Source organism: Rhinopithecus bieti, unplaced genomic scaffold, assembly GCF_001698545.2.
Source record: "Rhinopithecus bieti isolate Rb0 unplaced genomic scaffold, ASM169854v2 scaffold_5132, whole genome shotgun sequence".
In the NCBI taxonomy this organism is placed as follows: domain Eukaryota; kingdom Metazoa; phylum Chordata; class Mammalia; order Primates; family Cercopithecidae; genus Rhinopithecus; species Rhinopithecus bieti.
Genome location: NW_016804791.1, coordinates 2,760,111 through 2,774,331, shown reverse-complemented (window position 1 = coordinate 2,774,331; position 14,221 = coordinate 2,760,111). Strand labels below are relative to the sequence as shown.

The 14,221-nt window shown below is 37.6% G+C and overlaps 1 protein-coding gene across 2 annotated transcripts in view; it reads left to right on the top strand.

The window, feature by feature from the left end:
- The first annotated feature begins 745 nt into the window (after positions 1-745).
- The window catches only part of SMYD3 (SET and MYND domain containing 3), a 594,032-nt gene continuing 580,556 nt past the window's right edge, over positions 746-14,221 (top strand). For both annotated transcript variants that reach the window (XM_017870421.1, XM_017870422.1), the window contains exon 1: positions 746-817. In XM_017870421.1, the coding sequence (XP_017725910.1) occupies positions 767-817 (51 nt within the window). In that variant the 5' untranslated portion in view covers positions 746-766. The remainder of the gene's footprint in view (positions 818-14,221) is intronic.

Below are 14,221 nucleotides of genomic sequence, written 5' to 3'. Positions count from 1 at the left end.
GGTGTGTCTGAGCTCAGATTCTCCTTGGGCGGGGATTGCTGCGGCTGCTGTTGGGATGGCGATGGGGTTTTCAGTCTAATGGAGTTATGTTCCCAGGGGGATTATGGCTGCTCCTGCTGGGTCACACAGGCCGCCAGGAAAGTGGGGGAAAGCCAGCAGTCACAGGCCTCATCCCGCTCCCATGCAGCCGGCAGTCTTAAAGGCTGGTCTCACTCCCACCGTGTCCCCACAGCAGCACGGAGTCTGTTTCCAGGCAGCTGGTGACTGTGACTGAGAACTTGCCCCAGACCACCAGCCTCCCTGCTGAGCAAGCAAGCGGCTCACATCTTTTCAGAGTCTCAGGGAGCCTGCAATGGCGATACAGTTCCTTCAAAGGGTCTGTGGATTCTCTTAGTTTACCTAGTAGTTACCTGGTTTACCTTCGTTACCTGGTTGCTGTGGTGGTTCTTGGATCAAAAATTCACAGTGTGAGTCCCCACACGCTGCTCTGTCTGTGATCGGGAGCTGCAAGCTAGTCCTGCCTCTTCCTGCCATCTTCTGTCAGACCAAAGGACTTAGTTTTCTGTCAGTGTCTCACATGGAAGGTTCAAGAGGAGGCTCATCAGTGTGAAAATCCAGATCTTAAGGGACTGTACATAATGGAGTAAACAGAACATACTGGTGTCCGTATGTTGGCTTATATTTTCTTTCTTCAACTATGTAGTATGTTTCCCACTCATTTCTTAACACAGAATTAATTTTTTCCCCCCACAGGAAGGAAAAGCTGATGCGATGCTCTCAGTGCCGCGTCGCCAAATACTGTAGTGCTAAGTGTCAGGTAAGACTTTTCAGCCATATATAAGTGAAGCTTTCAAATTATTTACATTTAAATTTGTCCTTCACTATACCTGTTGTCTATGTCTACTTCTTTACAGCCTTTAACTTACTTTTACTTGTTATTCACCTGCTGAGTCACACAGGTCACCAGGGACATTAAAATGTTAAAACTAATATTAAATATATATGATGAAAAATTGGGTGTGTGTGTCTGTGTCTACTATGTGAAAGTAAATGTCTATTCCTCCCCATCTTATTGTCCCCTGACTTCAATTCTCATTTCCACTGTTAAGTTTCTCATGTGTCTTTGCAGCATTTGCTTGTGCAGACATGTTTGTATATCTATATCCTATGTTTAAAAAAACAAATATAGGTTAATCTGACACGTATTCTTGTGTACTTTGATTTTTTTTTTTTCATTTAACAATCTACTTTGAGGAACATTTTGTATCCCATATGTTTCATTGCATGAATTGACCATAATAACAATTTCTTTGCTGATGAATACTTAGAACTTTTATAATATTTGGTATTGCCAGCAATGCACTTCACATCCTGTCTTGCACGTTTTTGCACACTTCCCCAAATTAATAGTAGGATAAATTCTTTTTATTGTATTGATTGTTGAAAGAATATATGCCTTTTGAATTTTTAAAGATAATGCCAAATTTCCTGCCAAGAGTTTGAGTTAATTTACGAGTACTGTTGTTAACATCTTTGAAATTCTTGAAAGGATGTATAATTAACATTCAACATGACCTTTTCTTCTAACCTTATGATTAATCATTTAATAAGAAATATAATTATGTCTTCATGAGTTACATCTTATTAAAAAGTCTAATTAGAGGTTTTGTGTCTGTGTCACTTGCCTCCTCCCCGCCACCCTCCACTCATCCTTTTTGTTTCTTGTGTTTTGTAGATGCACACACACCTCCAGAGTTTCTTCCTTCCTTCTTTTAAATTGAGGCCATGCTTGTCTCAGGGATTTTCTTCTCTCTCATTTTCTCCTTTGAAAGTAATTTCTTGAGACTACACAAATAGTGGTCTTAATGGAAAAGAAATCAAATATACAAAAATATCCGGGGTTCCAGGTTCTCATGCTAATTCTGGCATTTGCTGGTTAAATTATCTCAGGGAAAATACAAACTGTGTGGGCCTCAGTTTCTGAATCTGTACTAACAATAGGAGTTAATATTTATTAGGCATCCACTGTGTGCCAGGCACTGTATTTTATTCTATTTGGTTTTCTAAGAGTCTTGTGAGAATTAGGTACTATTATTATGCTCATTTTATTAATAAGGAAAATGAGGACAAAGAGGCAGCCAACTTGCCAAATATTCTATAACTAGTAGGCTCTGAAGTTTCAGAAATGAAACCCAGGTATTCAGACTTTTAACTGCTTTTTTAAACCTAAATTCTGTTCTTGCTCCAACATTATGATTAGGTCTAGTTTTCCATTATATATTGTATTATTCTTTTGTTTCTTGGCTTTTGGGTTTTTTTTTTTTTTTGGAGACAGTCTTGCTTTGTCTCTTGGACTGGAGTGCAGTGGTGTTATCAAGTTCACTGCAGTCTTGAAATCCTGGGTTCAAGCGATCTCCCTGCCTCTGTCTCCTGAGCAACTGGGACTACAGGTACATGCCACCATGGCCAGCTAATTAAAAACATTTTTTTAATGGGGATGAGATCTCACTGTTTGCCCAGGCTGATGTTAAACTCCTGAGCTCTGGTGATCTTCTGCTTTGGCCTCCCAAAGTGCTGGGATTACGGGTGTCGGCCACTGTGCCCAGCCAGTATAATACTTTCTAATTAAAATAGGATAAGAAATTTCAAAATGACTGTATTATTTCCACTTCATTTTTTATCCACAAATTTTGTCGAAGCTAGAAAGATCCCTGATTTATGTAAGATTGTTACCAACAAGAAGTAACTAAAAGCAAAAAGTGAAACATTAATACTGCTTGTGATACAGTGTTCGTTCCAGAAAGGTTGTTTTATGGTGAGGTTCTGGTTGTTTTATTCATGTGAAGCTCAGCTCTTTGTTTCTAGGAACTTGAGATTAAACAGAGTACATAGAGAAGTGAAAAATTATCCTATTATTTGACACAAATCTAGGCAAACTTGCTTTCTAATCTCAATGACCTAAACAGTTTATTAACAAAACATTTAATAAACAGTTTACTTAATAAAGCATTTTTTCCCCTGTTTTATGAGTGTTTTTCCTCTAGTGCCACTTCATCCTTTTGTAGTACACTCAAGGAGGAGAAAAGCCATTATCTGATTAGAATGAGGAGCAGGAGTTTGGTGGGTGGGTGTGTCATTTTGATTCATTGTAGTGCATGTGTTTTTACTACATAGATTAGCTGTTTACTGGAGCATCAATAGTAGTGTCACTGTCAGATACACTGTGGAAGGTAACAGGAAAACAGCTAGCAAGATGAAGGATATATACAATAACAGCTAGAGTATGTGTTTGTATGTGTGTGGAGGGGGAGTTAAAGATTGGCCAGAACGTATGCATTTAAACTGCTGTGTTTATCCCAACCTTAAAAGACAGCATTAAACATTGTAATTATTGTGGATACCCACAAAGCTGCGCAAAATTAAATGACAGACTGAACTGTGAACAGTAATGAACAGAACGCAAAAGCACTTGGCATGGAAATTGATACAGAGGATGTAAATCTGTAGTATAAAATCCATAATACGTATTCCCCAGGGGGACATGATTTTGGTTCACTAGCTTAGCATTTGATGTGTGGGACCATGCCATCAAGTTGTCTGAGAGAGGCTACTGGGGTACTGCAGGGTGTAACATGTGCCTTGTGCCCACAGGATGGTGTCATTGCTACTGGTATTCACATTTCTTTCTTCTTTCTTTTCTTTTCGTTTTCTTTCTTTCTTTTTTTTTTTGAGACGGAGTCTTACTCTGTTGCCCAGGCTGGAGTGCCGTGGTGCTGTCTCCGCTCCCTGCGACCTCCACCTCCCAGGTTCAAGCCATTCTTGTGCTTCAGCCTCCCCAAGTAGCTGGGACTACAGGCGCCCGCCACCACGCCCAGCTAATTTTTTTGTATTTTAGTAGAGACGGGATTTCACCATGTTGACCAGGCTGGTCTCGAGCTCCTGAGCTCAGGCAGTCTACCAGCCTTGGCCTCCCAAAGTGCTGGGATTAGAGGCATGAGCCCACCACATCCGGTGCACATTTCATTTTTAAACAGAAGCAATACAAGGATATGTTTTATATAAAACATCGTATAGAATCATACAGAGTAAAACATAAAAGTCTCCCACTTCTACTTCTGTTTTTCAGAGATAATCCAAATGTGTCTATTTTATGGATGGAGGATATACACCAAACTGTTGGTCTGTACATCATATATAGTGCACACATCTACATATGTATTTACTCCTGTGTACAGTCTCTTTTTTGGATTAGCTTCATGGTTACTACGATTCTTTCCCACTTCTAATTTAGTTTCTACACAGGAGTTAGCGTGATTATTATGCTCTAAGTCCTGGGGGTTGGTATGAGAAGTAATAGGCAGTGAGCAAGTAAATAAGATCCTGACTTTGGTAAAGCTTCTGTTATGGAGTAGTGAGACAGTGACAGATGCCCATGATTATACGATTGACTGTGATTGGGCCGAGCACAGACTCACCTGTGTGCAGATGGATACAGAAGGGTTTCCTGCAGAGGTGACATTTAACCTGAAATCTAGAATTAATGTAGCTCTTTCTGCTTTTCTTTTAATTAGTGTTAGCACGGTATATCTTTCTCTATCCATGTTCATTTAATCTATTTCTATGTAAAATGGGTTTCTTGTGAATGACATATGGTTGGGTTTTGTGTCTTGATCCACTGGGACCATCCCTGTCTTTTAATGGATGCATTTAGATCATTGACATTCAGAGTGATTATTGATATAGTCGGGTTAATATTTATCATATCTGTTTTCTATTTCTTCCCTTGTTCTTTGTTCTGATTGTTGTCTTTCACTGTTTTTCTGCCTTTTGTGGTTTTAATTGAGCATTTTGTATGATTTCATTTTTCATTAGCATATCAGATATATATATGATATACATATATCTCCTTTTTTAGTGATTGCCCCAGAGTTTGCAATATACATTTCAAATGAACCCGTTCCTTTTTTAGTGACTGTCCCAGAGTTTACAATATACATTTAAAACGAATCCAAGTTTACTCTCAACACTTTGCTGCTTTACAGGTAGAGTAAGTAACTTAGAATAACAAAATACTTTTAATTCCTGCTCCCTCTCTTCAAAAAAAATTGTTTTAGAAATGAGATCTCGCTCTGTCACCCAGGCTGGAGTGCAGTGGCCTGAACACCACTCACTGCAGCCTCGACTTCCTCAGCTCGAGTCATCCTCCTTCCTCAGCACCCCCTCAGATAGCTGGAACTACAGGCATGCACCACCATGCCCAGCTACTTTTTGTATTTTGTGTGGAGATGGGATTTCGCTATGTTGCCCAGGCTGGTCTTGAACTCCTAAGCTCAGGCAGTCCACCTGCCTCGGCCTCCCAAAGTGCTGGGATTACAGGCCTGAGCCACTGTACCCGGTCCCTGCTCCCTCTCTTATGTCATTTATTTAGCTTATACATAAACATACATAATTAAATATATTGATACTATTAGTAGTCTTTTGAACAAACTATTAGCTGTTAGATCAATTAAGAATAAGAAAAACGAAAGTTTTTATTTTACCTTCGTCTATTCCTTCTTTGATTTTCATTCTTTCTTTACGTAGATCTAAGTTTCTAACCTTTATCATTTCCTTCCCTCGACAGAATTTCTTTTAACATTTCATGTGGGCAGGTCTACTGGCAATACATTTCCTCAATTTTTGTTTTCCTGAAAAAGTCTTTATTTTTTCTTCACTTTTGAAGGGTAATTTCACAGGGTACAGAATTCCAGATTAGTAGGTTTTTTTTTTCCTCTCAGTACTTTATTTCATTCCACTCTCTTGTACATGGCTTCTGAGAAGTTGGCTATGATTCTTTGTTCCTCTATATGTAAGGTGTTTATTTTAGTCTGTTTTGTGCTGCTATAACAGAATAACTGAAAGTGGGTAATTTATAAAGAACACAAATTTCTTTTTATTTCTTCAAATTTATTTAATTTGTTTTCAACATTTATTTTAGAGTCTGGGGGTACATGTGTGGGTTTTCTACAGGGGTCTACTGTGTGATGCTGAGGTTTGGAGTATGATTGAACCTGTCACCCAAGAAGTGAGCATAGTACTCAGAAGGTAGTTTCTCAGCCCTTGCATCACCCCCTCCTTCCCCTTCCTTATATTCTCCAATGTATATTATTCTCCTATTTATATACTTGTATTCCCAGTTTTAGCTCCCACTTATAAGTGAGAACATACTGTATTTGATTTTCTGTTTCTGTGCTACTTTGCTTAGGATAATGGCCTCCAGCTGCATCCATGTTGTTGCAAAAGACGTAATTTTTTTTTTTTTTTTCTGAGACAGAGTCTCACTCTGGCACCCAGGCTGGAGTGCAGTGGTGCGATCTAGGCTCACTACAACCTCTGCCTCCCATGCTCAAGTAATTCTCGTGCCTCAGCCTCCTGAGTAGCTGGGATTAAGGCGCCTGTCACCATGTCTGGCTAATTTTTGTATTTTTAGTAGATACAGGGTTTCACCATGTTGGCCAGGTTGGTCTTGAACTCCTGACGTCAGGCAATCCACCTGCCTCAGCCTCCAAAGTGCTGGGATTACAGACATGAGCCACTGTGCCCGGCCCAAGGACATGATTTTATTCTTTTTTATGGCTTCATAGTATTCCATGGTGTATATATATTACATTTCTTTATTCAGTCCACCAATGATGGGCACCTAGATTGATTCCCTGTCTTTGCTATTGTGAACAGTGCAGGGATAGACATACAGGTACACGTGTCTTTTTGGTAGAATGAGTTATCTTCCTTTGGGTACATACCCAGTAATGGAATTGCTGGGTCACGTGGTAGTTCAAGTCTTAGTTCTTTGGAAAATCTCCAGACTGTCTCCACAGTGGCTGAACTAATTTACATTCCCACCGTCAGCGTATAAGTGAAGAGCAGAAATTTGTTGACTCACATTTCTGGAGGCTTGGAAGTTCTATATTAAGATGACTACATATGGTGAGGGCCTTCTTGCTGTGACAACACATGGTGGAAGGCATCCCAAGGTGGAAGGGCCAAGAGACAAGAGGCATCAAATAATGGAATTCATCCTGCCCATGAGGACAGAGCCTTCATGGCCAAATCACCTCTTAATGGTCCCGTCTCTTAACACTGATATAATGGTAGTTAAATTTCAACATGAGTTTTGGAGGGTACAGACCTTCAAACCATAGCACACACCTTTCAAGTATTTTGATATTTTTAGAAAATGACATGTTACTGAAACCATTTCAGTATCTATGAATATCTAAAACAGACATATACTTATCTTTAGCTATAAAAATCTGGCTTCTCAGTATTTTAAAAAACCTTTGATTTTCTGTAGTTTGAAAATGACATGCCTTGGTATAGATTTTTGGACTTTTATCCTGCTTGGTCTTCTGTGAGTTTCCTGGATCTGTGGTTTGGTGCCTGGCGTTGATCTGGGAGAACTTCTCAGTCATTATTACTTCAAGTATTTCTTCTGTTCCATTCTCTCTTTATTCTTCTTCTGACATGTCCGATTACATATATCTTACATGTTTTTGTAATCATTCCACAGTTCTTGGATATTCTGTTTTTTTTTTATAAAGTCTTTTTTCTCTTTGCTTCTTAGTATTGGTGGTTACTGTATAGAGATAGTTTCAGCTCAGAGATTTTTCTCTCCAGCTCTGTCCAGTGCGCCAATAAGACACCAAAGGCATTCTCTGTTTTGTTGGTGTTTTTGCTTTGTTCTTCTTGGTTCTTAGAATTTCTGTTTCTATGCCTGTATCTCCTGTCTGGTCCTGCATGCTGTCTCCTTTTCCATTGGAATCCTTTGCATATGGAATCCTTTCTAAAATTTCTAGTCTGATAATTCCAACATCCTTGCCATATCTGAGTCTGGTACTAATGCTTGCTCTGTCTCTTCAAACTATGTTTTTTGCCCTTTAGTATGTGACGTAGTTTGGTTGTGTCTCCACCCAGATCTCCTCTTGAATCATAGTTCCCATAATCCCCATGTGTCCCGGTGGGGACCAGGACCATGGGGACCGTATCCCCCATCCTGTTCTCTTGGTAGTGAGTGAGTTCTCACGAGATGGGATGGTTTTGTAAGGGGCTTCCTGCTTTGCTGGGCACTTCTCCTTCCTGCTGCCATATGAAGAAGGATGTGTTTGCTTCCCCTTCCACTACGATTATAAGTTTCCTCCACAGCCCTGTGGAACTGTGAGTCAATTAAACGTCTCTCCTTTATAAATTACCCAGTCTCGAGTCTTTTTTCATAGCAGCATGAGAATGTACTAATACAGTATGTCTTATAATTTTTTCTTTATAGCTACACATGATGTAAAAGGAACCACTGTAAATAGGCCTTTAGTAGTGTGATGGCAAGATGTAAGAGGAGAGGACTTATTTTATAGTTCTTTTTTTTTTCTTTGAGACGGAGTCTCGCTCTGTTGCCCAGGCTGGAGTGCAGTGGCATGATCTCAGCTCACTGCAAGCTCCGCCTCCCGGGTTCACGCCGTTCTCCTGCTTCAGCCTCCTGAGCAGCTGGGACTACAGACGCTGCCACCAGGCCTGGCTAATTTTTGTATTTTTAGTAGAAACGGGGTTTCACCATGTTAGTCAGGATGGTCTTGATCTCCTGATCTCGTGATCCGCCTGCCTTGGCTCACTCTTTGTTATTTCTTAGAATTGGCTGTCCCTGGGAGGAGCAGGAGCAGTCTTCTCTGTAGTCAGAAAGGTGTTTAAAATGTCAACACATCATAATACAAGTAGAGCATCCCAAATAAAAAAATCTGCAGTGCTCCAAAATCCCAAATATTTTAAGCACCAGCATGACACCCAAAGGAAATACTCATGGGAGTATTTTGGATTTTGGATTTTTAGATTTGGGATGGTTCAGCCAGTAAGTATAATGCAAACATTTCAAAATCCAAAGAAATCCAAAATCTGAAGCCCTTCTGGTCCCAAGCATTTTAAAGAAGGAATACTTAACCTGTATTCAGAAATAAAAATATAAAGAATATAGCCCTACACATATATGGCCAGTTGATTTTCAACAAAGGTGCCAACATAATTCAGTAAGAAAGGATGATCTTTTCACCAAATTGTGCTGATGTGCACATGGAAAATAAATGATAAAAGTAAAAACAATTCTTCACTAGATTGAATAACATTTTGGTTTAATCAGCTTAAACTTAACAGCTAAAACTGTAAAATCAAGAAAACATAGGAGAAGCTCTTTGGATATGGGGTACATAAAATTTCCTATGTAGAACACAGAAAGCACCAAGAAAATTGATAAATTGATTTTCATCAAAATTAAACCCTTCAGCTCCTTGACTTCATTAAGAAAATGAAAAGACAAACTATAGACTTGGAGAAAATATTTGAGACATCTCTCTTCCCCTCTTTCCCTCCTTTTCTCTTTCTCTCCTTCCTTCTCTGTCTCTCCCTCCAACCAAGAAGTTGTATCTAGAATGTATAAAGAATACTTATAATTCAGTAGTAAGAAAACCCAGTAAAACAGGTAAAAGATTTGAAGAGACACTTCAAGAAGATATACATTAAAAGATAATCATTGTCACTGGTCATCAGATAAATGAAAATTAAAACCGTAATGAGATATTACTACTAGAAAGACTAAAATTAAAAGGACTGACCTTGTCAAGTGTTGGCAAGGTGATGGAGCAAGTGGAACTCTTGTTCACTGGTGGTGGGAATGTAAAGCGTTATCATCGTTTTGGGAAAGTTTAGTGGTTTGTAATAATGTTAAAGATGTACTTACCATGTGACCCAGCAGTTCTACTCCTAGTTATTTACCTAAGAGTTATGAAAACTTATGTCTACTAAAACAGCTTGTACATAATTGTTCAATGTTCCAAACCTGGAAACAAGTGAAATATTCATCCACAGGTAAATGAATAAAGAGATGCATACTATACTATTACTTGTCCATTAAGAGGAACAAACTACTGATGCATGCCACAACATTAGTGAATCTCAAAACATTTTGTTGAGGGAATGAAGCCAGATGAAAAGAAGTAATACTGTTCTAGACTAGACAAAACTAATCTTATAATTATAGAGACGAAACCACTGAGTTGCTTGGGATAGAGGACTTGAAGGTAAGGGGCACAAGGGAACTTTTGGGGAGTACTAACATCTACAGCTTAATTTTGGTGTTGGTTATATGGAGATATATATATATGTCATAACTTATCAAAGCTGGGTGTAGTGGCATGTGCATGTAATCCCAGCACTTTGGGAGGCTAAGTTCAATTGTTTGAACTCATGAGTTAGAGACCAGCCTGGACAATATAGCAAGACCCCCATCTCAAAAAAACAAAAACTTATCAAACAATACTGTTAAAATGGATACATTTTATTATACGTAATCATGGTTTTTGCCATTAAAAGTAATTACTTTTGCACCAACCTAAATATAATTTAATAATGTAAATTATATTTCAAGTAGTTTGAAACATATTGGTCACCACAGAGCCATTAAATGTGCATTGATTTTATTTCTTTTTCTCTAATACAGTGATCACAATTTTTCAGCCACTCAAAGAATTAGACTATTGTTTGAAGAAGCCGTTCTAGAAGGGTAAGAGTCAGGGCAGGAAGACCAAATAGGAGGCTATAGCAATAATCTGGATCAGAGATAATCTTAGCATCACATTCAACAAGATTCTGTACATTAACCTTCCGTTGCTTACGCAATCAAGCCAAAGTAGAGAAGAGGTGTTTTGAGACTCTTTGGTATACAGACTTGTGATTACTTTTCTCTTTCTCATCTGTTTTTCAATTCCATTCTCCCAGTGTACAGTCTTTGATTCTAGATCCTTTTTAGAATCTGCTTATCAGGCTGACCTTCCCTCTCAGATGGGACTGTCCCTACAGGTGGCCTCTTTGACCCTGCTTCTGCAGCCTGTCCTCTTACCACCATTTTTTCACTCTCAGATGAGGCTAACCACATCCCTCCCCATCACTCATCCATTGATGGCTGTTTCAGTTCACTTTGGGAGTAAAAAATTTGATAATTACTTTTACTGAGGAAGTAAAATACATGTGCGCCACCTACCATATTCAGCTAGAAGCTGGTGTTGATATTTTGATTAATCTAGGATAGATATTTTTTCCAAATAAGACTGGAAGTCTGTGGAAGTGCATGATTTATTTTGCTCCCCAGCCAAACTATCCATTAAGTCATTTCATCTTCATATGATCTCTCATTAGATCAAGCATTGGCTAACTTTGTCTGTAAAGAACTATATAGTAAATATTTTAGGCTTTGTGGCCATATGATTTTTGTCATATGTGTTCAACTCTGATGTAGCATGAAATGAATGAATGTGGCTAATGAACTAATCATTGTGGCTATATCCCTGTTTTTATTGAAAATGTAGCACGAATTAGAATGTACATGAATTTGAATTTTACATAAATGTAAGAATGAATTTTACCTGTGGGCCATGTATTTTTGGAACCCTGCTCTAGATGATGATTGACCGTAATTCCCATTTGCCTAAGAAGTAATCGTTGATTCTTGTTCTTTTTTTTCCACTTGTCAATCTTATGCCCTAGGACTATTTTCATGCCACATTCCTTCTTTATATTTGGCCCTGTTTATCTAATTTGGTTAAGACTAGTGAGAAGATGCTCTTGCTCTACATTTGATACAGCATTCAGTAAGCTTTCAAAGTGATAAGTCTCATATCCATCACTAATCTCTAGTGTGCTCTAAGGAGATTTTTTGCAAGATCTTCATCAATAACTGTCAGTCAACTGTAGCTGTGAGACAACCTGCTTAGCCTTCCAGTTTTCTTTTCCTAGATTCTAGCTTTTCAGATCTGCATGCATCTGACAATCTGTAATTCAATATTGGACTACATTTCAAGGCAAAGGAGGAGGCATAATTATTTGCTATCAAGCAAACTGGATGTGAATGGAAAACTGTTGAGTATCTTTTATTTCCTGCAAGTTGCATGTCAGCTCAGCTGTCCTAAGTTTTGACCATAGGAAACTTCTGCAGATGATTGTGAGTGGAGGGAGTCCTGAATATGTAGGAAAAAAATTATTGTGATATTTCACATAGAAGATGTTTAGTTAATGTTATATGAAACTGTTGAATAAGTGGACTCAAAAAATTCTTTTCTTTTAATATTTTAAAGACAGCTTCTTCATCCTTAATGACCAAATATCTGAGGAAAATACTGTTGCAGATTTTCAATGATTATAAGCCTAACCCAAGCAGGTTTCAAACCTATTTTGACATAATTCAGATGTTTGTTAGGAATGGATATTACAGACTCATAGAATTTTATCATTGGAAGACTGCCTTACACATCTTTGAATCTAATCTTCTTATAGAATAAATACCTGGTGAGCTGATGTCATGAATTGGATATATCTTACCCGATCCAAGGTTCAATACAGGATGACCCTTCCTACATTCTATCCCAAACACTAATGACCTACCCTAAAATGGATATCCACTCCAACCAAAGCTCATTGTTTAACAGCATTTAAATGGGTTCTTGAGTGAGCAATAGGGACTTTGTATCTAAAGAGGAGAGGGAAATATTATGATAATAGTGCAAATGTTATTTTGCGTAAGAAAGAAGAAATAAATTGATTTTCTCTTATTAGTGTAGCATCTCATCAATATACTCCTTTCGTGATCATGTAATCAAGACCATCTCTTACTGGTCGAAGAAAGAATTGTGAGAGTCTGCTTTCATTTCTTCTTTTTGTGTGGCCTTAATTTCAAATAATGGTAATATATAGTAAATGTTACCTCCTTAATGGTACTGGTTTTAGAATAAATCATAAAATATGTGTTGAACACCTGTTTCATGTAAGGTGTACTTAATTGGTACTATACTCATTTGAGAAAAACAGACATGAATATAGCTAAACTGATAAAACAACTTACTGAGTCTCCGAATTAAAAAAGAATTGCTCAGCATTACAGAACAATTCATTGAAGCTTTTTTTTTTAACATTTAAAAATTAACCCATTCAATCATGCTTTGAGTTGCAACCAGATTTCCAAAATAAACATTTAAAAAGTTAAGCTATTAAACACATAATTTGTGCTGTCCCTTTCATATGAAAGTACTTCTCCCTGATTCTCAGTTGCTAGACATAAAATTATATTTGTTTTTATTCATAAACTCCATGGTCTTTGGAGAAAATTTAAATAGTAATGGAAAGCTATAAAGAGAAAGACAAAAATAGCAATTTCTTTTAGGAAAAGCTGGAAAAATTAACTTTCAGTATTTTAATCATCTTCTATTGTGAGCATTCTTTTTTCCCCCCTGAGACCTGGGGTCTCGCTCTGTCACACAGACTGGAATGCAATGGTGTGACCATGGCTCACTGTAGTCTTGACCTCCCATCTTAGCCTGCAGCATAGCTGGGAGTGATCCTCCCATCTTAGCCTTCAGCGTAGCTGGGAGTGATCCTCGCATCTTAGCCTGTGGTGTAGCCGGTAATACAGGTGCATGCCATCATGTCTGGCTAACTAAAAAAAATTTTTTTTTTGTAGAGACTGGATTTCCCTATGTTGCTTCGGCTGGAACATTCTTAAATTAATTAATTTATACTATTTAAATTTTTTAAAATAAATTACTTTATGAATAATATTTCTGTGTTAACAATATGCACATTAAAATTTTGATATTCATTACCAAATACCCATCAGAAAGATCAGAGCAACCTACAACTCTACTAACAAGGCTGGAAAATGCCTGTTTCCCCAAATCCTAGATGTTTCTAAATACTGCCAGTTATATTGATTTTTGCCCAGTTACTGGGACACCTATGTTATCTAATTTTTATTATCACTTCTTTGAGCACTGATGTGGTTTGTATTACTTGTCTATTGGTTTTTTTTTTTTTCAGTCATGAATTTCCTATTTATTTCCTTTACCTTTATTTTTATTTTTTGAAATATTCAAAAGTTATTTGTAAGACTTTTTTGTGTACTGGAGACATTTAACACTATGTCTATATACATATTTTTTAGATTTTTTTCATGGTTTATTACCTTTAAACCTTGTTTCTGGTTTTCTTCCCCCGTTATACAAAAATTCTTTATTGTTACGTAATTTAATATATATTTCTTTTCCTTTATGGTTTTTACATTTTGTGTTCTGTTTAGAAACACCTTCTCCACCTTAATATTATAAAATATTTATTTCTTTAGAGCAATAGTTCAATGATAATTACAGAATTGTATTTT